General features: G+C 43.3%; 1 protein-coding gene across 5 annotated transcripts in view; it reads right to left on the reverse strand.

Annotated features, from left to right (window-relative positions):
• The window catches only part of PPP2R2B (protein phosphatase 2 regulatory subunit Bbeta), a 416,527-nt gene that overhangs the window by 187,876 nt on the left and 204,888 nt on the right, over window positions 1–23,763 (reverse strand). The window contains exon 1 of one of the 5 annotated variants that reach the window (XM_021702178.1): window positions 10,215–10,309. The exons of 3 other annotated variants lie outside the window; for them this stretch is intronic. In XM_021702178.1, the coding sequence (XP_021557853.1) occupies window positions 10,215–10,236 (22 nt within the window). In that variant the 5' untranslated portion in view covers window positions 10,237–10,309. Of the gene's footprint in view, window positions 1–10,214; window positions 10,310–23,763 lie in introns of those variants that run through there. One more of the 5 variants, XM_021702177.1, reaches the window with a different exon arrangement.

Consider the following 23,763-nt stretch of genomic DNA (forward strand, 5'->3'; position numbering starts at 1 on the left):
AACCACTCAGCATCAATTCCATCTCAGGGCTTTGGGAAATTTTGGCATTATCTGGTTGCGGGAGAGAGGGATCAAGACTCGGTGTTTTTGCCTTAGTAAACCACATTAATAACTTATCACATCAAGAGACTATCAGGGAGAAATAAGATAGGAGTGTGTGCACGAATCTTCCAGTATGTGCCTCTTTGTGTGTGTTCAGCAAATAATTCCTGGATCTACAGAACTTGGCCCATCATGGAAGAAGATGTCCTGCAACAGGCTTTATCCCTTCTTTAAATGAAAATAAGAAAATGGAATGATTCAGTCTAATCTTCCAAGTTGCATCCAACTTCCAGTTTTGTCTGTATTATGAAACTATGTGCAAAGAAGGTTTTATCAGTGAAGATCAATCAATTGATCTATTGATCTGTCGGTCTTTCTGTCTGGAATTCCATATGGTATCTCAGTAACTAGAACTAAAATGCAAGTACAGTCTCAGTCCCCTAATAAAATGAATTTTGATGTATCCACGTAAGAAATGTCGTCACTACTTTTATGTCAAAGATGTTTCTATATCCATACCCTGAAAACTATCAATGAAAATTCTTCAGACCTATCTTTCTTTTTTTAAAAGGTTTTATTTATTTATTAGAGACAGAGAGAGAGAGAGAGAAAAGCACAAGCAGGGGGAGGGGCAGAAGGAGAGGGAGTAGCAGACTCCCCACTGAGCAGGGAGCTGGATGAGGGGCTCGATCCCAGGACCCTGGGATCATGACCTGAGCCGAAGGCAGACGCTTAACCACCTGAGCTACCCAGGTGCCCCTCTTCAGACCTGTCTTAATTAAGAAACATATGAGCACTAGTAGCACTACTAGAAAGTTGATTCAAGACAACACTCCTTGGGACACTTAACTCCACTATAATCTTACTTATCCTATTCACATCTTTAGTAAATATCATAACTCCTGATAATGGCAAATCAGAAGTAACATCAATTCAGAATTAGAATTTCAAATATACACAATGTAATTATATGTTGGTTCTTAATTTAGTATTAAATAAGTGCTAGATCCATTTGATAAACATATTAACACTATTTTTTCCTAGGTCTTAGCTCTTAATGACAGCCAAATAGGTATTAAAACACAGTTCATTTTTCTATAAAGATAGATCTCTCCATCTCACAAGAGAAGGTTCTACTACCTTAACTTTAAAGAATGGCAGTTTCCTGATGAGTTCAGTCTCAGACATACTGACAAGTCAGAATCATGAAATTTTAGGAACGGACATACCTAAGTTAGAAAGCAATTCAGAAATGAATAAAAGGGGATGGAGAATCAACTTGCAGAAGTTATGACTGGTTATGATTGCCAAGAGAGAAACCAACAGAAGACAAAATTCACCCACCCCCATGTAGAAAAACTTTTGAGAAGAGCCCCCTCATCAGGGTCACTTCCGAGCTTTACAATGATGCTAGAGCAGTCCCCCACCCCCGTTCCCGACTCTCCACTTTTCTGGGGCACACGCTTCAGTAAGCACTACTTTAAATCCATTATTATGGTTCACACACGTTGTCAAGTTAAGTGCTCCCCGAGATAGTCAGCCAGGTACTAATCATGAAGTTGGCACCTTCCTGTTTATCCCACATCCTGATAAGGAAGACACTGCCATTTCCTGAAGCTTCTGGCTGTTGCACCAGCCCATCCACCTGTGGAGCTGCTGATAATCCCCACCCAAGCGCTGTTCTTGGGGAGTCGGGTTACTTACTGGCAACTGATGACAGTTATATTGCCCTCCACTTTCTCTGAGCTCTTAGTTTACAACCCTTTAGTGTGCATAGGTGTTTTCTTCTAACAAATGGTTTAACTCCTTCACCCATGTTAATGCTTTTCAGTATCATCTGGAGAGGCATGATTTGGTTCCATCTTCCCCTGTCTCTCCCACAGCCCCCCAAAATGGCAGAGAAAAAAGGAAAGACACACGAGTATGATGCAACCTAGCAAGTCCCTTCTTATGAGAGACCAGTCTTCAGAGAAAGAGAAAAGACTCTGGAAAGCAGTAAGATGACAGGACCTCTAAAATTGTTGTTGTTTTTTTTAATGTTCTTCAATTCAACCATCTCAGAAGACTTCTCTTTATGACCCAGCTAACAACAATCACACTTGTTATTTACTTTATGCTTATCATAATCCCAGTCTAATGCATAATGCTTTGTAGGGTTTATGTTGTTCGTCCCTTAAAACTCTCTGAAGCTCTTACTATAACAAATCTCCATTTTGCAGATAAGGAATGGAAGCATTGGGACAATCTGTACGAGGCCACTTGGCTCTTTACTAGCAGGTCTAGAATTGAACTTTATGTCTGTCAAAAATCAAACAAACAAAGAACAGTGCTTAGAGCCATTCAGTTATTTTCCTTCCCATGTGTGTGGGGGTTGTAAGCTCCGATGCGGGGCAGGTCTTTGCTAGGAGTGGAGCAGGCTGGGAGGAGACTATGGCAGCCTCGAGTCCTCAGACATGACCTATGGGAGGGCACCTGCTGTCCTTCTGCAGCTAGCTATGAGCCAAAGCCTATGTGTTCACTGTGGCCAGCGGATCAGCGTTTTCAAGGGAAGATGGAAATATGGGTATTTCTTGAACACTGTGGTTTTTCAATGTTAGCAACTCATTAAAAAAAATATTTAAACATTGAGCCAACTCCCTATAGGCCACACATAAGCAGAGGCAGAGTTCAGGTCCTGTGATCCTAGTTTCTGACCCCCGCCTTTTTCTTTAAGCTCACATCTTGACAGGTGTGATCATGCTGCTTTAGTAACAAGAAACATCTCTGACCCAACCTCTGCATCTCTCCCTCTCCCTAGTCACTGTAGTAAGGTGCAGAGTAGCATGTTCCTTTTCCAGTCTCTGCTGTAGGAGGCAATGCTAAAACTGAGCAGGCTTGGGAGAGGCCTGCTCTTCCAGCTGGTGACAGGAATCTGCCCCTCTCTCCCCTCCAGGCTATTGTGGCACCATCTTAGGAGTTGCCTCCGGCTTCCTTGTGTGGTTCAGCCACACGCTGGCTCCCACTGCGTTTAGGTATCTATTTTGTGTGTCTTGGAGGAGAAAGAAAAAATCCCTGTGAAGCTCTGAAAAATACAGTTTAGCTTCAGCTTCCTCTGTTCAAATTTTAGAGGTGACAATCATTTCCACACTCAGCAAACCTAATTTTTTCTTGAGCACACCCTGGTTCAAAAAAAGTAAGAGGAATGTTTCTCCAAAGTAGGGAGGTCAAGTTCGGACAGAGAAACCTACAATTTTAGCATTAGGTGATGTGAAAAAGCACTTTAAAATCATCCCTGAAGGGGTATTCTTTAAATCCAGTCGTTTGGTGTACAATTAGATCTCTTGCAACAGCAGAGGCAAACCTCTCTACTTTGTGGAGTTTAGACTCACACAAACCTCTATATTCATTCATCCTCCTGAATTTCTCCCAGAGACCTTAGCATCAGGAAATCAATCTTGCTCACTGTTGTATCCCCAGCACCTGGCACAAACATTAATAAGTATTTGTTGAATAAATGAATAAAATGAAAGAAGGGTTCAGATCAGTTGGGACAAAGATAACATCTATGCTGTGATTTATTCATTCAAATATGTTGGAATGAACTCAGGTCCCTATGGAGTGTGCTTGAAGAACAAAAGGTGGTTGCTGTTCAGATCACTAGGAGAATTTTGTTTTGCTGTGTAGGGTGGAACCTGAGGGCAACAGCTGATTTCCTCAGGACAAAGGCGGGGGGGGGGGGGGGGGGGGGAGGGAGGATTTCTGAGTGAATGTGTGGGTGAGCAGGAGGGAGAAAATACCTGAAACTTGAGGGGCACACGGGCAAGCCACAGGGGTGGGGGGAGAGAAAAGAGACATCGGGGTGTGTGACGTACCTCTCCCGCCCAGTCTCTCTATAAAACCTTCAGCGAAATACGCACTATCATCAAGGATTTTGGAGTCAAGTAACACAGTCTGTATTAACAGCGTAACTGACATGCATGCTCGACATGGAAAACAAAGATGATATAACCAAGTCCCCTCCTTGGAGGAACAAATCATCGAGGATAAAACAGCCAGAGAAACAAAACCTTGTACAAGGTGTTCTCACACTGCTCAGAGATACTTGAAAAACACCAGTGATTTAAACAATGACATTTATTGCCCATTTCCTGTGTGCCAGGCATGTGCTGGGCCCTAGTGATATGGTAGCAAAGGAGACAAAGTCCCCTGCCCTCAAGGAAAATGATGCAATTAATCTAAGGGATGGGACAGAATCCATGACTGGGGCTCTGAAGGGAATAAAGAGGGGGTGACCTATGATGATGATGGATGGGATTCAGCATTAACTAGGTGGTTAGGGTTAGCCTCTCTCAAGAGTGAAGAGCGAGTTGAGACCTGAAGGTTGGGAAGAAGCCAGCTACACAAAGATGTATGGATAAAGCTTTCCAAGAAGAGCAAAGAGCTGCGTCCAAAGGACCCAAGGTGGTACAACGCAAGTGATGAGGAGGAGGGTGTAGAAGACGGTCAGAGAGGCAGGTAGGGGCCAGATCAGGAAGTCAGAGAACATGACTAGGTCTGCAAGGATAACGGGTGGACTGGCAAAGACTCAGAGCTGATGACTGGAACGTAAAGGTAAAATGTAATCACAACACAAGGGCCTTGGCATGCACCATCTCTGGGGGGATGTTCTCAAACACTGACTCTCCAGGGGGCAGGAAATAATTTAGTCTAGTTAATTGCCCTTCGGGACTGTTCTGTGTATGCATGTAAAACTATGGATTATCCAGCCCCAGATGTAAATGAAAAGGGCACAGTAGGTCACTGGTTTTCCAGAAGACTCTTCTCACTTGAGGTAGAAGTGAGAATGCCAATTAGCCTCATTTCTGTGGAAGGGAACTGGGAGAGGAGAAACACCCAGAGAATTGTGCTTCCGATTGGCTTGCAAATCATAACAACCACCCCAAAATTAAGAGAAGAGAAAAAAAGCTCCTTTGCTCTTGGGACCTTAAATGATTAGAAAGAGTTGTTATTTGGCTGATTTTCACACTTCATTAGCATATGCATAATTTAACAAGGGAACATGCTGGGGGCTGGCACGGGTGAGGGCAGCTATCCTTACCCACGGACTAAAAACTGGGGCAGCGGCATTGGGAGTGCTTAATTATGCCAGCAAGGCAACAGAGATGCGCACAAAGTGGGGTGAGCACACGATGGAGTTTTGGAACAGGCACGAAGAGACACTCTGGTGTCTGCTTTCACCCACAAGCACACCTGCTCTGAGAGCTCTAAGGCAGTCCTGAATGTTCTTCCCAAGGACAAAGTCTCATGTGTTAATCCTCACTTTCCCCACTCCTCTGGCTAACAACACCCTAAATCAGACAGTCACATTTCCTTCTCAAAAAATCTGGGATGCCAAAAAGAGTAGAGTATTATATTATGGTGGTCCATATCATATTCCACTGGGCACTGAAGAGGAGGATGTGGGGTGATGTCTTAGGGGCTGAATAAAACGGACTCTAGAAGGCTCAGACCTTCAAATTACACTCCTGAATTCCCTGATTAGATCCACAAGGAGAGAGCTAGAGACAAAATTTACAACCAATCCTGTAATTTAGTTAACATTTAGACTTTCTTTCCTCCACTCAAAGTATCCCTTAAATCCCAAGATGAAAATAAAGAAAAGGCTACCTTCAAGGAGAGGACTCAACTATGCCCGGTCACCTGCTGTTCTGGTCTTATTTCTGTGCTCATGGCCCTTGGAAGGACACACACATAACTCAATAGCTGATAAGTGGAATCAGAATGGTGTTTCTAAGAAAAACAGGCAGGGAGTTTTACAATTCTCACACTATCACCACATTCAATGTCATATAACTTTAAAATTATGACTATGTCGTATTGATCTATCTTGGTTCACTGGTCTATTTGGAGAGGATTTACACATCTTTCTCTGCTTCTGATACCTTCTCAGCATCAATTTCCCTTTCTTCTGTTAAGAAAACCCTATCTTTTTCTTTTTCTGAATCCAATCTGTTCTGTGTATGTGTGTGTGCCTTTAAGGCCCGAGCTAATTGGCATATCCCTCTCAGCAGTGATTGGGCCAAGCACAAAAAAATACTCCAACTTGGACCAATGAGAGTTAGGTTCAGGCTTCTGCTGCAGCACTGAGAAGATTGTAATATATTACTTTTCACCCACTTCACACCAACTCCTCACAGCAATCCAAACATGTCAAACATTTTCATACCTCTGTGCTTTTGCAGATGCTATTCCACTTCTTGAATGAATGAAGAAATCCATCAGTTCTTCCATATGTTATTTTGGCTTGAATCCCCAAACCTTATGCTATCATATTTAACTCAATAAGCATGTACTCATTACTGTTATACCAGACCATCAGCTGTCTCCCCATCAACCAACCATTCTTCCCTTCTTCTGCCAACAGTCCCCTGGCTTTCCCCCTTGTCACCCTCAAGTCATGTGGGTAATACCCATCCTTCCCTCAACATCAGAGTTAGGCTCTAACTGGCTTGAGTCCACCAGGCAGTCCATCTTACTGAGTACAGGGAATAGACTCAGGGTTGGGCATGGAATCCAAACAAACCAAATGAGAGGTTATGATATATTTCCTAAGGACTTAAGGAGATGTGAAACCCTGCAATACATCAGTCTGTTTTCCACCACAAATGAAGAGCCTGCAAACAGCTGCTGGGTCTACATACAAAGTGGAGCAGAGAGACTGTCGAACCAGGGTGACCTGGCTGAGCTCTGGATCAAGCCTTACCTGAAGTTAGCATTCTTCTGAACTTTTCATTTGTGTGTGCCAAATTTGTGATTAAATTTTAGTAGGATTTTTCAGCCTGGTAACCAAAATATTCCTAACCAACAGTGTGATAAAAAATGTTAAATATCCTAAGAGCCAAGGCAGAATCCTGTGGGAAGTTATAAACCATGTTCTAATCAAGTCCAAATTGTTCATGCATTCATCCATTCAACAAATATTTGAACACTTATTATATGCCATGTAGTGTTTTAGGGCATTAGGGGTATAGCAATGAACAGAACAAACAAATATCCTCTTGAAGCATCGATTCTAGTGGAAGGAGATATTTAATAAACAATCACAATGATAAATAAGTAAAATATATAGTATATTAAAGATGACTATGAGCAGATAAGAGGTCAGGCCTATCAGAAGGGCCAAAGGTAGAAGGGGATTACAATTTCAAATAGCTACTTAATAAAGGCTCCACAGAAAAGACGACACTTGGACAAAACTTGAAGGGAACTGGCTATCTATGCAGGTATGTGGGAGAAGAGCAGTCCATGCAGAACACACAGCCAGCACTAAGACCTTGAGGTCTGGTAAGTTCAAGCAGCAAGTTCAAGCGCAAGAAGGCTGCTGAGCATGGAGAGGGCAGCAGGAGTAAGGTCAGAGAGGAAACAGAAGAGCTGATGATGAATGGCCTTCCAGGCCACTGTAAGGACCCCCCCTTTTTTTTAGGTTATTTTTTTTTTAATTTTATTTTATTATGTTATGTTAATCACCATACATTACATCATTAATTTTTGATGTAATGTTCCATGATTCATTGTTTGAGTATAACACCCAGTGCTCCATTCAATACGTGCCGTAGGGACCCTTTTATGCTGAGTGAGATGGAGAGTCTTTGGAAAATTATGAGCAGAGCCGTGATAGGATCTGACCTAAATTCTTAAGGGAATTAGACTGCCTACTGTATGGAGAACAGATCTGGGTGTCAGAGGCAAAAGTGGGAGCAGGGAACTGTTACACAATACATGATAGTGGCTTGGATCAGTATGATAGCTGTGGAAGTGATGAAGTGAGATGGGGTTTTGAGCAGAATTTAAAAATAGAGCCAATAGGATTTCCTGATGCATTGTATGTGGAGTATGAGTCAAGAATGACTCCAAGGTTTCTGGCCAGGGGAGGAAGGAGGAAATTGTCAACACCTGAAAAAGGGACCACTGCGGGCAGAAAAGATTTGTTCAGGACATGATCAGGAGTTCAATTTGAAAATATTAAGTCTGAGATGTTTTAGTAAACATCCAAGTGAAGAGTCTCAAGAAGTTGGATATGTAAGCCTGGAGTTCAGGAGAGGACTGGACTAAGGATAGGAATTTGAGAGCTGTCAGCATTTAGGTAGTATTTTAAGCCAGAAAACTGGACAAAATAACAAAGGGAGCAATTGTAGATGAAAAGAACAGATCCCAAGGACCAATTCATTTAATCGATTTATTTAATCTCCAAGATAACCTTATGAAGTCAGTTATTACGGCTACCCTAGCTTTACATCTGAGGAAATCAAAGTCTAGAGATGTTAAGATCATAGAGCAACCTGGCCAAGAACACACATGCTTGTCTATATATCAACACTTTAAACTGGCATGCAGGGACCGAAACCTAAGCAGTCTGGCTCCAGAGTCTGTGCTCTTAAATATTACTCAATATTGCTACCTGTTCCCAAGAGGAATTGTTTAATCAGCTGGTAGATGTTTAAGATTAGCAATAAATACAGTGTATAGGACCTAAGAGTGGCCCACTAAGCTAAATGAATTGAGTGTCCTGCTTCCAGAGCTAGAATAGGCTACAAATACAATGCTGAGATAAAAGGAAGAGTTGAACTGGGGAACTGGAAGACCAGTTTGCTCACCGGTCTTCATACTTAAGTCAGATTCACTTGGGTGAACCTGAAAAGATACAGGTTACTAGGGAACCACTGTAGACATGATTCAGTAGATACTGAATGGAGCTTGGGAATTTCATATTGACAAGTATCTCAAGAAATTCTGAACACCATTTTGAGGAACCCTATCATAGGAAATCTACTTTGGCTCATCTCTGTCCAATAGATGTTCACCCAAAAGATCAATAAAATTGGACTTCGCTTCATCTTAGCTTCACAGAGAGGATGGACACAGAAAAAAAAACAGCTTAGCTTGGAAAAACAGTTTGAAGTTCTTCACAAAGATCTTTAGTCTTTCTTGGTTAACTAATAGTCAGTTTTCTACTTGAACTAAAATTGATCTTATTCTTTGCTTATTCATACTATTAAATGAAATAGTGCCTGAACTTTGTACAGAAACTGGTGGATTGTTATTAAACACTCATTTAAAAAGGTAAGATGTGCACGAAACTTATGCTGTGCACTTGTCAGTGGAGACCCATGCTTACTTGGACATCTTCACCCAGCGGTAGTTACAATCAAAGTGTAAAAGCATTTACCTTCAGGATGTAAGTGAGTGACCACCCTTTATAAAACACTGCCAAAGCAGAGCTATAAATAAAGTGGGTTGGTGTGAATGCCCACTTCCTTTTTACCTCTGGTCAAATAGACAAGTACAGAGCTGTTCAGAAATGCACGTAACTCCAATAATTCAGCAAGCAGCTGAGTAAGTCCAGAAAAACATGAGGAACATAAGTAATATTTGCTTCCAATTTGGTTAGAATCTAAAGGTAATTGCACGAATGATTTCCTCCAATACCAAATACTGTCACCAAATGTTTGCACATCCTATTGCTTTCTGTTTCTACTTAGGGCTTTGAAAACAGTCCTTACAAATTGTCTCTATTTTGGTGATGTGACTAATCACCATATTAATATGGTGTGGTTTCATTTTCATTTCAGAACCACTGACTCATCCAATTTATTGGCTTAATTGGGAGGCTATCAAATAGAATTGGACTAATTTATAAAGCAGGAGAACCAAGCCAACAAACAGTGATTTCTGTTTCCCACTGCCCCCCCCCACCCACATTTTTGTGCAAGTGAAAATATAGGGGCAAGAAGGAATAAGTCCTCATTCCCATCCAACCACGGGTCCATCAACAATCCATTCTTTTAACCATGTTGTATTAAACATTTACGCAACAATATAGTTGTAGTGATTAAGACCATGAACTCTTAGCTGCATGGCTGTGAACATATCCTCAGTTCCTTCATCTATAACTGGAGCTAGTACAAATATCCACCTTATAGGGAATGTTAAGAAAAGTAGATGGGATACTACACATAACATCACTAGCATAGTGTCTTGCCTACAACAAATACTCTGCCCTCATGAGAGACTATCATTTTTATCTATGCACATGCTCATAGGGAAGTACACAGGCTCCCCCAACCTCGGCCACTGTGCATTTTGCTATGGCACTCAGTTGCGCAGCTGCTGCCTGCCAAGGGTCTCTGCTTTACCTCTTCTACTGCAGGTGCTCATTCAGTGGTTGTGCTGCTGACTCGAATGATGGTACACCGATGGATAACAACACCCACAGAAAAACGGCACTGCAATGATCTAACATCTGAAGAGGATTTCAGAAATGCAGTGGCATCATCTTCTTACTAAATTGAGGAATGAAAAGAAACAAAGGACATCTTCATGATGGGTCCACATGTGCCGGGAAAGTGGGTGCACTCCAGTGATCTGCTCCCCTGCTTCCAAATCTGTATATGACTGGTTATCCCTTAGCCAAGCCATTAAATAACGACAGAGTCCTGGAGTAAGCAGAACTTGAAATTACTCACCTGGTCTCACCATGTACCATGCCATTTTTATTAAGGGATAGGTAGAGGTTATTGGGAGATACAATGCTACTTCCCTGGCATCTGACTGCTCTGGTAGCTGCAAATGACTGACTTTTTCTCTCCATTTCCCTTCAGGGAATGCACCCTATGTGTCATACACTGTGCCAAGTGCCTTGGGGGAAACAGGCAATGAACACAAGATCCCTGAAGTCAAGATAATGATAACCTATGGAACACATTATTTTACCAACAAATGCCTAGCAAAGGACCTGGCCCATAACTGATGCTTAATAAGGATCTGCTGAACAAATGAACAAAAGTATCATCTGGGTAGTCCCATCTACGAGCCCAGGGTAGAAAATGAAACTAATCAAGTCATATGCAGGAAGCCTCTACTGGTAAAAGGCATTTTCAGAAGGCATTCAATGTCCTTCAGCTCCTAAGCCTGGCCAAGAAGCACAAGCTTTCACTCAGGCCATGGATTCCTGGTGATTGCACTCATCTTGCACTTGCTGCATTAGCCGAGGTCTACTCTGGTCTTCTGGAGTAGACATAGTAACTTGATGGAGAACTGTTGGCAATGGGATCAGTTTGACTTCACCAACCTGTGCCCCTCTCCCAAAGGGACTCCATCTTTCAAGGTGGAAGTTGCAAATCAGCTCTTGTGAGCATCTTCAGAGTGAACTCTTTGTTAGCTCTCGACACCCCTGCTATGTTCTCCTACCATGGAGACGATGCACCATGATCCATACAGTAACAGGTACCGTTCCATCTGCAATCAATAGAATAAAGGTCTCTCATGTACATCCTACCGGCTATTATTTGTAGTGTGAATACAACCATGCTTCAAAGGGTTTCAGGACACTCAAGAACTTGAGGATGCACCATCTGTGGATTCTTGTCATCACAGAAAGCAAATAATTGCTTTTTAAAAAATCCATGTCACTATTGCTCATTTTTTCATCTCCACAAGCTATCCCACTAACCACCTCTGGGTATTTACACAATTTATCTAATTATGCAGTGGTTGTGAGTGTACTGAGCCTTATACAGTGCATCTGTATATAGTGAATCCACCCTCCTAATTTTTAAAACTAGTTCTCTTGCTTTGTTTCTTTTCTGTACTGTTAGCAGGAAGACAATGACACCCATCTTCCTGGCCTCTGGAGGGATTCATGTTTTAAGAGCTGTAAAGCTGAAAGGCACTGCCTTCATGGTGAGTGTGATATCTCAGGATATATTTGCACCTGCATGTTTGAAGAGAGCTATCTGCTGGGCATCTCACACTACTGGCCGTTACTGTCATCAGATGGTATTTATTGAACACGCAGTCACTGTCTTGTGAGCTCCAAATTAATGGGGGACTCCTGAGAACCTAATTTTAAAACATTATCCCCATCTTTGTTATCCGTATTTGTTTCAGAGCCTGACACTTTAATTGGCACTGGGGACTCTAACGCATGACTGCAATTCCCTTTGGAAAGAACAGAGAGCTGCTGCCTTAAGACACGCCCGGGGCAGCCCCTGGAGTTCCGAGGATGGCGGGAGCCGCGTAGCCACAAGCACTGGGACGTGCCACAAATCCAGAAGAGAACCAGCGCTTCTCTGGGCTGCAGGCCTGGAAACGGACAAACAAGCCATCGTTCTCTGGGGGAGCCTCCCTTTGTGACCGCTCCGCCCTCCGCAGGCACTCCTCTGATTTTCAGTCTCCTTCTCGGGAGCTTTCCATTCTGATCCCTCAGTTTCTGCAGGGGTTTGGGGAGTCTGGTTTCCATCCTCTGATTGGCTTTTCCCCTCCAATTCTTTTTGATTCCCTCAGAAGGCGAACTGGCCCATTCCTTGCCTCTGTTATCCCACCCGTCTTCACTGTTGTCTCATTCCACTTCAGTTTCTCATCTTCCCCGGAGACTTAACCTCCCCGTCTATAGCACACCACTGGAGAGATGTGTCACACCTCTTGTAACCCCGGCTTCCCCTACCTTCCTGCATGAAGCCTTCCCAGGTGGTTATGTTTCTCTTACCCACAACTTGCATGGTCCTTGATTTAGATCTTCCCTCCAACACATTCTGTGCTGATTTGTCCAACGAGCTCCTTACAGACAGATGCCTGCAAGGATCAATCTTCACAGGCCTTACTCTACAGAGCACTGAGCCCAGAGCAGGTGCTTAGGAAATATTCTTGAGCAAATGAATTGCTTTAAATTATGTAAGTACTTAAGAAAGAAAGTTCTAGTGAGGTTAAAATCAACACCTAACATAATCGAACCATGTGCTGGTACTAAGTACAAAAACAATAAAAAATAACAACAGTAAAAATGAGTATTTACTCGGCAATTGACAATGTGCCAGGCCCGTGGCTAGGTGCTTTGCTTGGGTTTTCCTTGAATCGTCTCAACTTTATGAAGCAGGCGTGAGTATTCTAGATGGAGAGTTGCAGCTTCACGAGTTAACTTCCTCTAGGGCATATAGCTAATGACTGCCAGGCCCGGGATTCGGGTCCATGTCTGTCTGATCCCAGAGTTGGTTCTCTTAGCAGCTTTACCACATTGTCTTCTTTTTCCTTGTGGGCCCATTATGAAAGATATATTCAGGCTTAACCAGGCTGACTTTGGGACTTTATAAAACCTTATATGTAAGGATAGGTGATGGACACACTGAGTACTCAGAGGTGACTTTTCAATTTCCGTAGGGAATGGCTGCTGATTTCCATTCTGTGGCAGACAGAACAAAGCCATTGCTAAAGAAAATTTACCTATTTTCTAGTTCTTAGGTGGAATAATGATTTCTTCACTGAACAAGGAAGGGGCCAATCTAGGTTATAGGACAAATCTTGTTCCCTGGCTATCTGTACTTCTCCTGGTCTTTATCTTAAGAGGTTAACTCTACCAGGCTAATTTAAATATGAACGCAGTAAAGATTTTAACTAAGAGTGGGGGGAGGGGAGGCGGAGCGTAGAGGGAAACTAAGAAAATGAGAAATTTGGGACAGTGCTGGTAGGGAGCTCTGTTCACTTTCGTTAAATGCCAGTGCTCCGAGAGTCCAAAGCCAGTAAAACAAGTGTGAAACCAATTGGGATTTCTCACCCTCAGGCTACTTGAGGCGATACATATTGCATCCCTGAAATACATAGTTTTGCAAGGCTGGGCTACAGTTACTCTCCCATGCTGCAGAATGGCACAGTGTGAACTGAGCCTGGGACAACACATGTCCACTTTTCAGTCTTGGGTGAAAAGTGCTATAACCCAAAAGAACAGAGGGGAACAAAAGAGACTCAGCAAGAATGGGAATAAAGCATGAATCACAGACCGAGGAGATTACCATCAAAAGCTTAAAAAAAAATCTGCCAAAGCTATATAGCTTCCTGCTAATGACTGTGACTGTAATTTCTGCATATTTTAACAGATGTTCTGTTTATAAAACTGCAACCGGATTTAGGGGTTATGAATAAAGCCAGGAGGCCCTGGAGAGGTTTCTTTGTATGATTAACTGACCACAGGCCATTTGTTTTACAACAAAGATGCTCAATGATCCATAGTCCATGATTTATACCAGCCCATGTATACTAATGGCTGATGTCTCCATGGTACTTCTCATTAGCATCTGAAGGGGGATTGGAGGAAAACAGATTATGGGAATAGCTCCCCATTGCTCTAACATGATAGTTCATTAGTGGGTGTGGAATCGATCCGAAACAAAACTAAGATAATCATAAGATGAAATTTGAATTATAAATTATAACAATTAAGGAATCCAATTCAAGGATAAAAGAAAGAATATGTCTTTTCATCTACCTAGCTGTATGTACCTTAGTAAACTGGGAATGAGAGGATTTTTTCTTATCTTCCAAATAAAAGGCAAATCACATTAAAATTCCAATAATAACAAACACCGTAACAGTGCTGACTTGTATCGATCACTTAACTATGCATCAGGCATCTACTGGTGATTTACATAAATTATCCCACTTCACTCTCATGTTATATATTAACAGGATCCCCGTGGACTGGAACCAGAAAAACATTGCGGGCCACTGGCTACTTTTTCCATTTCTCATGACCCCTCCCTTTGCTCTTGTGTGTTCTCTGAGGCTTTCTCTACCAAATGCACCTGTGTGCTTATTCATATTCACTGCTGCCTAATTACTTCACAGCCTGACTTGACCTCATGGCTTCATTTCATCCTAAGCTCTCAAAGCTAAATACCTTGGTGGTATTTTTTTAGTCTAAATTCCCAAAAGAAGGAATCTGATAGTCTTAGCTGACTCTCTTTTTTTTGGGGGGGGGGGGGGGGTGGTGGTGGTGGGTACTAGGCCACATCAGAGGTCATAAGCCAGTCTACTGACTGGCTGCCTTTTTGTCAAGTCTTTTCCCTCCGGTCCAACCAGCTGTGGTGGGACGAGGCGGGGATGACACAGGGCACAGAATAGGGCCCTTCTTTGAACCCTCTGAGTGGAGATGGGAACAGGCCAAATTCCTTTAGATGGAGAGGTCACCATCAGTAAGTCCAGTTCAGCCCTGAGGATGGTGGGGAAGGGCACAGGCTGTGAGATCAGGCTGCCCGCCTCTACCTCGTGTTAGGGGCAGCACTGTAGGCAGTTATGGAGTAAGATTGAGTTTTATTCGCTCATCCATAAAATGGGACTACTATAATTGATGTGGTTGTTATGAGAAGGAAAGGAGTATATAGGTGCTTAGCACAGTGCCTGATACAGAATCCACATTTCATCAATCCTAGCTATGACCATAATGCTTGGACTATATTTCATTAATAACAAGTTATAATTGCAATAACTTCTCTGTAGACAAGCCCAAATTCAAGGACCAGTTCGTTTCCAAGTGGCCCCACTTAACCGTGCTGGAACCAGAGGGAGGAGCAGCTGTGTATGTTCATCATTCACGTTAACTCGGTCATTTTGTTTTTATTGTGGACCAACAAAAGCTGGTTCCTCAACTGGTTCTTATCTCTTGAGGTCCTTGGTGTTTAACAGAAGTCAGGGGGTGTCCTAGACAGGAATTTCCTGAATGACCCTGACAAATGCCCAGTGGTTCCTGGGGCTTCAGGAGTAATAACTAGCTCTGAGGAACTCACCACAAATTCCAAGTCCCCTGTTTCGTGCCCCTTTTTCTCCCATCCAGAGTTCCAGCTCCCAAGACTATTCCCCCTCTGTTTCTCTGGAATGCATCAGATCCTTCCTTCCATTTGAAATGTCTGGGTCAGTACCCAACATCTGGCAGAGCTACGCCCAAATTTGTTGGATAATTAAATTGTACCCAAGAACTCCACAGGGGGTGGCAAATGAGTACCTGAGGGCACTGCCTGGCCCTGGAAGTTTTATGTGAGTGCAAATTACCACTATTTGTGGGTATTTGTGAGCACAAAAGAATTAGTAAGTGCTCCTGGAACATCATCTCATTCCATCTGTTGCCAAAGTTCACAGTAAGTACCAAATCCAAGGGAGGATAATGAATTATGTGAAAATGAACTTATGCTTGGAATTTCAATATCCCCAGGTGATGCAAATAGGCACATTTGAACTCGCTCTGAAAAATCCCAAGCTTTGGGACCTGAACATATGGTCCAAGTTAGCCAGATGAGACATGGGATTTCCTCTAAGTAGGGTTTTGTCAGCATGTTGGTAGACAGTTGTCCTCATCTCGGACATTCCAAGTCATGGTGGGGGTGGGACAAGAATGTATCAAGGTCTTTCAGCAAAGGGCACACTCAGAAAAAAGGAGACCAAACCTTCATGTTATGCCCCAAGGCTCAGAAGCCAGCACCAGCTATGCAAGTCTTTTGAACCCAAAGGACTTCTGGGGAATTGTAAGGAGTCCAACGTGGCTAATAGAATCAAGACTCAGATAAATTTTACTTCTATCTTCACTATCAAGATTAGTAAGATAATCAAGGAGCTAAAGCCAAAGCCATGAATAAAGTTCATGCCACAGAAAGTAGGATACACAGAGAAAATAGGAATGAACTTAGCTGATGGGCTGCTCCTTCCATATGATCTAAATCCTGCTTCTCCCTCAGAAACATGTTTACTCTACAGAACCCATGCCTGGCACTGTCGATCCTTCTAAATGCTTTACAGCTATTATTACTTAGCCTGAATTAGAACACTTTAAAGCATGTACGGGGAGACTAAATCCCCAGGCAATTTGTGATGCAAAATTTTCCTACATTGTGTATTTGTCAGTGCTGTATAAAACCCACCATTAGAATGACGCAAGACCAAGCAAATGCCTTGTGTGGGAGAATGCTCCAAGATAGTGCTGGGTATTATCAGCCACATTTGTTAACTTTAGTACAATTTAGACACTTTTAAAGATAAAGGTCATTAATATTTCAACACATCATTGCATTTAAATTCAGAAGTGAGAACTGTTCTAAGTGAGAATCCAACCACTTGTAATTAGGCATTTAATAAAAATTCTCTATGTGAAGAGAAATACTCACTGGATATTGGGAGGAAAACACCACAACAGAATGAACGTTTGAAAAATGTTATATTCTAGCTAAGTCATGTGGCTTAATTTGAACCATTAACAAATCTAGCAAATTAGGCTTCTCAAAACCCAGCGATGTAGGTGGCTCCTAAAAATACAAGGAAATCTTAGCCCAGTCAGCCTGGCATAACGATGAAGAATGTGAATGTCAGTGTTAGGCCCGCCTGTGTCTAAGCCTGCCACTTATAAACTATGTGATCTTTGGTAAATTATTTTGACTCAGTTTTCCCATCTGCAAAGTGGGGAGGAAAGTAGGAACCACCTCACATAGTTGCTGTAAGGATGAAATAAAGTGATAATCATAGCTAATACTTACGGAGCACTTACCATGTGCCAGGCATTATTTTAGGCATCTTAAGATAGTTTCTATTGTATCCTCCCAATGAAATAGTGGAATAGTAGAAACATACTATTTTTATCTCTTCTTAATCATGAGGAAATTGAGGCTTAGTCAAGATCATGAACTTGTCCCAGGTATCATGATGCACAGCTGGTGCACAGGAACTGGAGCCCAGGCCCATCTGGGCATGGAGTTCATGGTTCTGGTGCCTGCCTTCTCCTTTAACTCTTGACCCACTGCCTTTTCAACCAACTACCTTCTCAGTTCCACTGGAAACACCTCGACTTGCCAGTAAGTATTTGCCAAGTGAATGAATGAGTCTTTGAATGTTGTTTCTGCTCAGGAGCAATGAGAAGCGCCTCAGTCTGAGCTGCAAATATGGCTGAGCCTGTGGACCTTTTGAGATTATTGATGAACCGGACACTAATCTCTTCAAGTTGGAACAAAAAGGGACTGACTGAATAATTGTCAAGTGTGCTAATGACCTTGACAACAAACCAAAGCAACGTGCTTGAAGAAAAGCGTCATGTTCAGTGGTTCACACTCTGTGCTGGGCAACAGAGAAGAAATGAGCCTGAATAGAGACAAGGCAACCTGGTGGGGGCTTTGCATTTGGGAGGGAAGCAAAGCATTGTAACACTCTCATTCCAGGAGGGTGCGACCTCTCAAGCTCCAAGAGTTGCTTTGGCCCTCAGATAAAAGGCTGTTGGATCCCAAGATGATAGCATAAACAAGAGCAATTCTCTCGCAAGCTGTGGGGGTCAGATTTTATGTGCCGAGAAGAGATTAACTTTATTGCATTGAGAAGGATTTAATTGCAGGCAGCGATTAGCCAAATGATTAGGTCAATAGAATGCAGGTCAAACTGCATTCAGAAATATCTATGGCTCTTCTGACATGGAAGGTTGAAGACTGGGAAACATTTGGGGACCCCAAGTCATGTGAGCAGAGTCATCTGCACACCTTCCCAGAGACCACAGACGGACTCTTTTCTTTACCCAGCAATGACGGCGTGCTGACTCAAGGAACGCTTGCCCCCCTACTCTTGGAACTGGAGAAGCCCAATAAAACAGCTGGGATCCTTAAATGCTGTGTTTGAAAGTGGGGGAAAAAATCTTGCCTGTTGTAGCTTTTCTTTCTCTAATTGCAGCAAAAATCAATGGTTTTGCAAATTCAAAGCAGAAAGATCTTCTCCATTTACTTAAGAAGCTATTTGGGCAGAAGATGAAATTTTTGTACTAGCCAGAGCCCTCCGACTCAGTCAGTGCTGTATTGCTATTAACCTGTGGAAGGAACTCAGTGACAGCTGTGGAACTCGGTAAGCCATATATGCCTAGAGTACAAACTATACCTCAGGAGAAAAATGCAGTGGTTGGAAAGTGTTTTTTTTTTTTAAATTTTATTTAAAGATATTTATTTGAGAGAGAGAATGATACAGAGAGAGAGAGCATGAGAGGGGGGAGAATCAGAGGGAGAAGCAGACTCCCTGCCGAGCAGGGAGCCTGACGCTGGACTCGATCCCAGGACTCCAGGATCATGACCTGAGCCGAAGGCAGTCGCTTAACCAACTGAGCCACCCAGGCGTCCTGGAAAGTGGTTTTTCATTTAAAGCCTACCTTACTGGCTCACGAAGCATACCAACAAACAGATTATACATACAGATGCAGCTCCAGGGAAAAGCTGTGTTTGCCAGCTCCTCTACGCTGGGACCCCAAAATGAGCAGCTCATCTGTGACCTAGACCTGATCGTCGGAGGCCACAAATTCATTTAATTTTCAGCAACTCGACGCATCCTGAATTCCTACTTCTTGACATTTATCTCTTAGGATCCCAATCACATGAGGGCAAAGACCCAGAAAACTTGCCTGACCCTAATGGTGGCCACTGAAGCAGATAAAGAGATAACAAGGGGGAGGGTGGGCGGAGAAGCCAACTCTTTCTCAATTCTCTGGGAGGTTTGCAGCTGTCATTTCACTGGTCTTGACAAAGCGTTCAGTAAAGGAGAGAAATGATAATATGAACTGAGTGGACCACTGAACATATGGGAAAGAAAGAAGGTAAATACAGGTGTGCGCCTGGGTTACACATGTGCACACGTACACACTCCCACATATGTGTACGTACGTGTGCACACACAGCCCTTTATCAAGGGTCACCCAGAGCCGGTAACAGGGACCGTTAACTGTCCTAAATTTTAATCCGTCCTCATCAAGTTGTTTTAAGAAACCACGCAGTTCATGTCTACCAAGGAAACTTTTCCTCTTCTCTGAGAGTTTGCTATTTCCACCTTCCCCAGTTGGGGCTGCCACTCATTTTCAGGCTCTCTAGGAATAAAACATAGCACTCCAGGAAATGGCTTATGCACAGGTCTTAAGCACACTGCTACTGCTCAGTTTGTAATAAATGCTCTAGAATCCTGTGTTTGTGACATAGAAAAGAGAAAGAAGAGACACGGGACTCTTTTCACTTGCTTTTTTTTTTTTTTTTTTTGCTGAGCGGGATCCTAAATGCAGACTGGCCCCTAAATCCCTGCAAAGACATACCTGGCCTGGAGCTTCCTCAAGATGGAGAAGGGAGGGAGGGACACAGGTGCCCTGGAATTTCATGGAAGGAACCAGGAGATCAGAATCAGCACATCTGAGTGTTAGCTCCGGCTTCATGAGCAGTTGCTTACAGGAATAGTGTGGGCAAGAGGAGTTCTCTTCCCCCTTTGTCATCCCTGGCTGGCAAATGGAAGAGGACGTTTTACGAAGTGCTCAGTGCCACGTAATAATGCGAGAGACGGCAGCCGCCCGGGCAAGTGCACAAGGTCATGAGACACTGGCGCAGGAAGCACGGGATGCTCGTTTCAGCCTTGGTTCTACTTCCAGTGGTCCCATGACCCGAAGCCTCCCCCTCTGGGTCTCCAAGTTCTCTTCAGAAAGAAAGGGTATTGGTCTTCTGCCCTAGACTCCAGGTGCTCGACAACCTCGACATCCTGTGTGTGGACCCTTGGCCAGCGAGGCCCTAGGGGCCTGGAGGGATGCGGCGACTCAAGCGCCAGCCACCCAGATCCACAGCATCAGGACCTGCATTTCACAAGACACCCAGTGAGCTGTTTGCACACAAAAGCTTGGGGATCACTGGTCTTCAAATCCCTTCCAGCTTTATCATTCTATCACTCCATCATAAATGGTCCAGAGCTGTGCAGTTTCACAGAACATCCATTTCATGAGACCGCAAAACTTGCTATTTGTAGCTGAGGAGGCATGCTAGTGTTTGTTGTTTATAAATTCACTTCTGCTTCATCAAAAGGAGTCTGGTCAGCTCTCTCTGTTGATCCTCTACCTCTCTGATCACAAAGCTCATCAACACTGCTATCCAGATGTGTGTCATATTAAAAGATACTATACCAAATTTGCTGAGTCCTATAGTATTAAAGATGTTCATACAGTATTTGTAAAGTATGTTATTTAAAACATAAGGCAGCCCTAGGAAGTAGGTCCTATTTTTATCTTCATTCTACTGATAAGAAATGTGAATCTTGGAGAAGTAACTTGCCCAAGATCACACAGCAGGAATTTGGCTGAACTGAGATTTGAACCCACATCTCACACCAGAGTATGCACGTGTAACCACTATGGGACATGCCCTCCCCAACTACTTGGTTAAAACTCCCAAGGCACCTTCTCCTAAGTATTCCCATTCTACCCCTGTATCTTGCACACCATTCTTGATACTCTTCCTCCAATCATACAGTATTTTACAGCTGTGCCATCTAATGTGGTAACCAAGAGCCACATATGGCTATTCAAATTTAAACTAAAAATTCAGTTCCTCATTGCACTAGGAATATTTCAAGTGCTTAGTAGTCGGGACACCTGAGCGGCTCAGTCAGTTGAGCATTTGACTCTTTTTTTTTTTTTTTTTTTTTAAAGATTTTATTTATTTATTTGAGAGAGAGAGAATGAGAGAGAGCACATGAGAGGGGGGAGGGTCAGAGGGAGAAGCAGACTCCCCGCCGAGCAGGGAGCCCGATGCGGGACTCGATCCAGGGACTCCAGGATCATGACCTGAGCCGAAGGCAGTCTCCCAACCAACTGAGCCACCTAGGCGCCCCCATTTGACTCTTGATTTCGACTCAAGTCATGATCTTGGGGTCATGAGACTGAGCCATGTGTTGGGCTCTGTGCTCAGTGGGGAGTCTGCTTGAGATTCTCCCTCTCCCTCTGCCCCCTCCACCTGCTCTCACACATGCTTTTACTCTCTAATGAAGAAATAAATATTTTTTTTTAAAGATTTTATTTATTTATTTGATAGAGAGAGAGAGAGAGATAGTGACAGAAAGAACACAAGCAGGGAGAGTGGGAGAGGGAGAAGTAGGCTTCCAGCTGAGCAGGGAGCCCGATGCGGGGCTCGATCCCAGGACCCTGGGATCACGACCTGAGCCCAAGGCAGACTCTTAATGACTGAGCCACCCAGGCGTCCCAAGAAATAAATCTTTAAAAAAAAAAAGTGCTTAGTAGTCACATGTGCTTAGTGGCTACCATGTTGGACAATACAGATAGAGAATATTTCAATCATCACAGCCAGTTTTTTTTTTAAAGATTTCATTTATTTATTTGACAGAGAGAGAGAGAGAGGGAACACAAGCAGGGGGAGTGGGAGAGGGAGAAGCAGACTTCCCGCTGAGCAGGGAGCCCGATGCGGGGCTCAATCCCAGGACCCTGGGACCATGACCTGAGCTGAAGGCAGACGCTTAACGACTAAGCCACCCAGGCGCTCCATCACAGCCAGTTTTATTGGATAGCATTGTTTTAGAAAATCAAATGGCTGAAAATTATTGCGCTATCATTGGCCTTGTCCCTTATTTTACTACTTCGTGGGGCTGTACACTCTTAAATGCACACTCAGAAAAGTCATCTCAGCACGCCTCCCCTAAGGGGTACAAAGCTCTCTGGGGAAGAACTGAAAGACCTTGTATATCCAACAAGATGAGAGCCCTAAAATTTGACCCTGATTTCAAGTTCCAAGACCACATCCACAAAGGAGAAGTGAGGCTTTGGTGTACATTGCCAGCCTTGCAGCCTTGGCCTTTAGGATTCATTGTGACAGCTACTCATTTCTATCAGGGGGAAGAGAGTCCAATCAGGCAGAGTTTTATTTCCTCCCTGAAATAAAATAGACCTGACTGGCCTAGGTATCTCCAGAGACATCCGCTATGGGGCCTTAAATTACCCAGTAACACTTCTAGTCCATCCCACTTCCATGCTGGAATTTGCAATCAACATTTCTCTCTATTGGACAGACCATCTGCACGTTTCTAATACCACTTTTATTATTACCTTGTAAGTGTAAAATCCTCGAGGCAGAAATGCCAGCTGCTAACACAAGAGTATGTATGAGCACCTACTTCTCCAGTGATGGATGTCCCTGGGTCCCTGAGTCTCAGAGAAAAATATACCAAGGATTTGCCCAGAAATTGTGTCTTATATGGATCCAATGTCAGGGGCTTTTGTGGTCAGTTCTCTCCAGTGATCCTACTGACACAGAATGACCTTCCCTTTCTCTACCACACACAAAGCCTTGTACTGGGCTGTCACTCTATCTATTTTGGAAATTGAGGCAAAATATGGGGACAGAAACCCTTATCAAATGCTCACAACCAGAACAGTTTCTCTGACAGATATTCATAAACAAGAATAGCTATTATTTATTGAGATCCCTGCTTTCATTTCTCTAGTAATTTAGCAAATGTTTACCATGTGCCTATTTTGTGCCAGACACATTCTATGATCCATCAGGCCCCTAACAGAAGAGTTCAGACTCTCACAGAATTCTCAACTTAGTGAAGGGTGAGACAATCTAGTAAGTACCCAAATAAATGTATAAGACAAATTTTAATCATGGCTGGGAAGTAAAGAAAGTGCTATGGTAGAAATTAACAGGGGAGATTTTATTTAGACAAAGTGGTCCGAGAAGACCCTCTCAGAGAAGGTGGCCTATCAGCTAAAACCTGAAGGATGAAGCAGGTAGCCAGTGTGGGCAGAGCTTGTGACCAAGGACGGGGAGTTGAGGCCATGAGGTGGACGGGGGCCAGATACTGCAGGGTCAGCCTAATAAGCAAGGAGTTTAGATTTTCTACTAAGAACAAGGGGAAGTAACCAGAAGATGTGAAGCAGCAGGATGACATGTGTTTTTGGTTTTAAAAAGATCATTGTAGCTGAGGTGTGAAGAATAGTTTGGGGGTCAGGGGTGGGGCAGAGAGCAGGAGGACAGAGACTGGGTAAGGGCCAGGTTTTGATTTTGTTTGGAGCGACAAGAACACTAAGTGTTCCAGTCCAGGTGGGAGAGGAAGGCGGTTTGGACTTACACCATTCTATAGTCTGGGGAC

This window comes from Neomonachus schauinslandi, chromosome 7, assembly GCF_002201575.2.
Source record: "Neomonachus schauinslandi chromosome 7, ASM220157v2, whole genome shotgun sequence".
Taxonomy (NCBI): domain Eukaryota; kingdom Metazoa; phylum Chordata; class Mammalia; order Carnivora; family Phocidae; genus Neomonachus; species Neomonachus schauinslandi.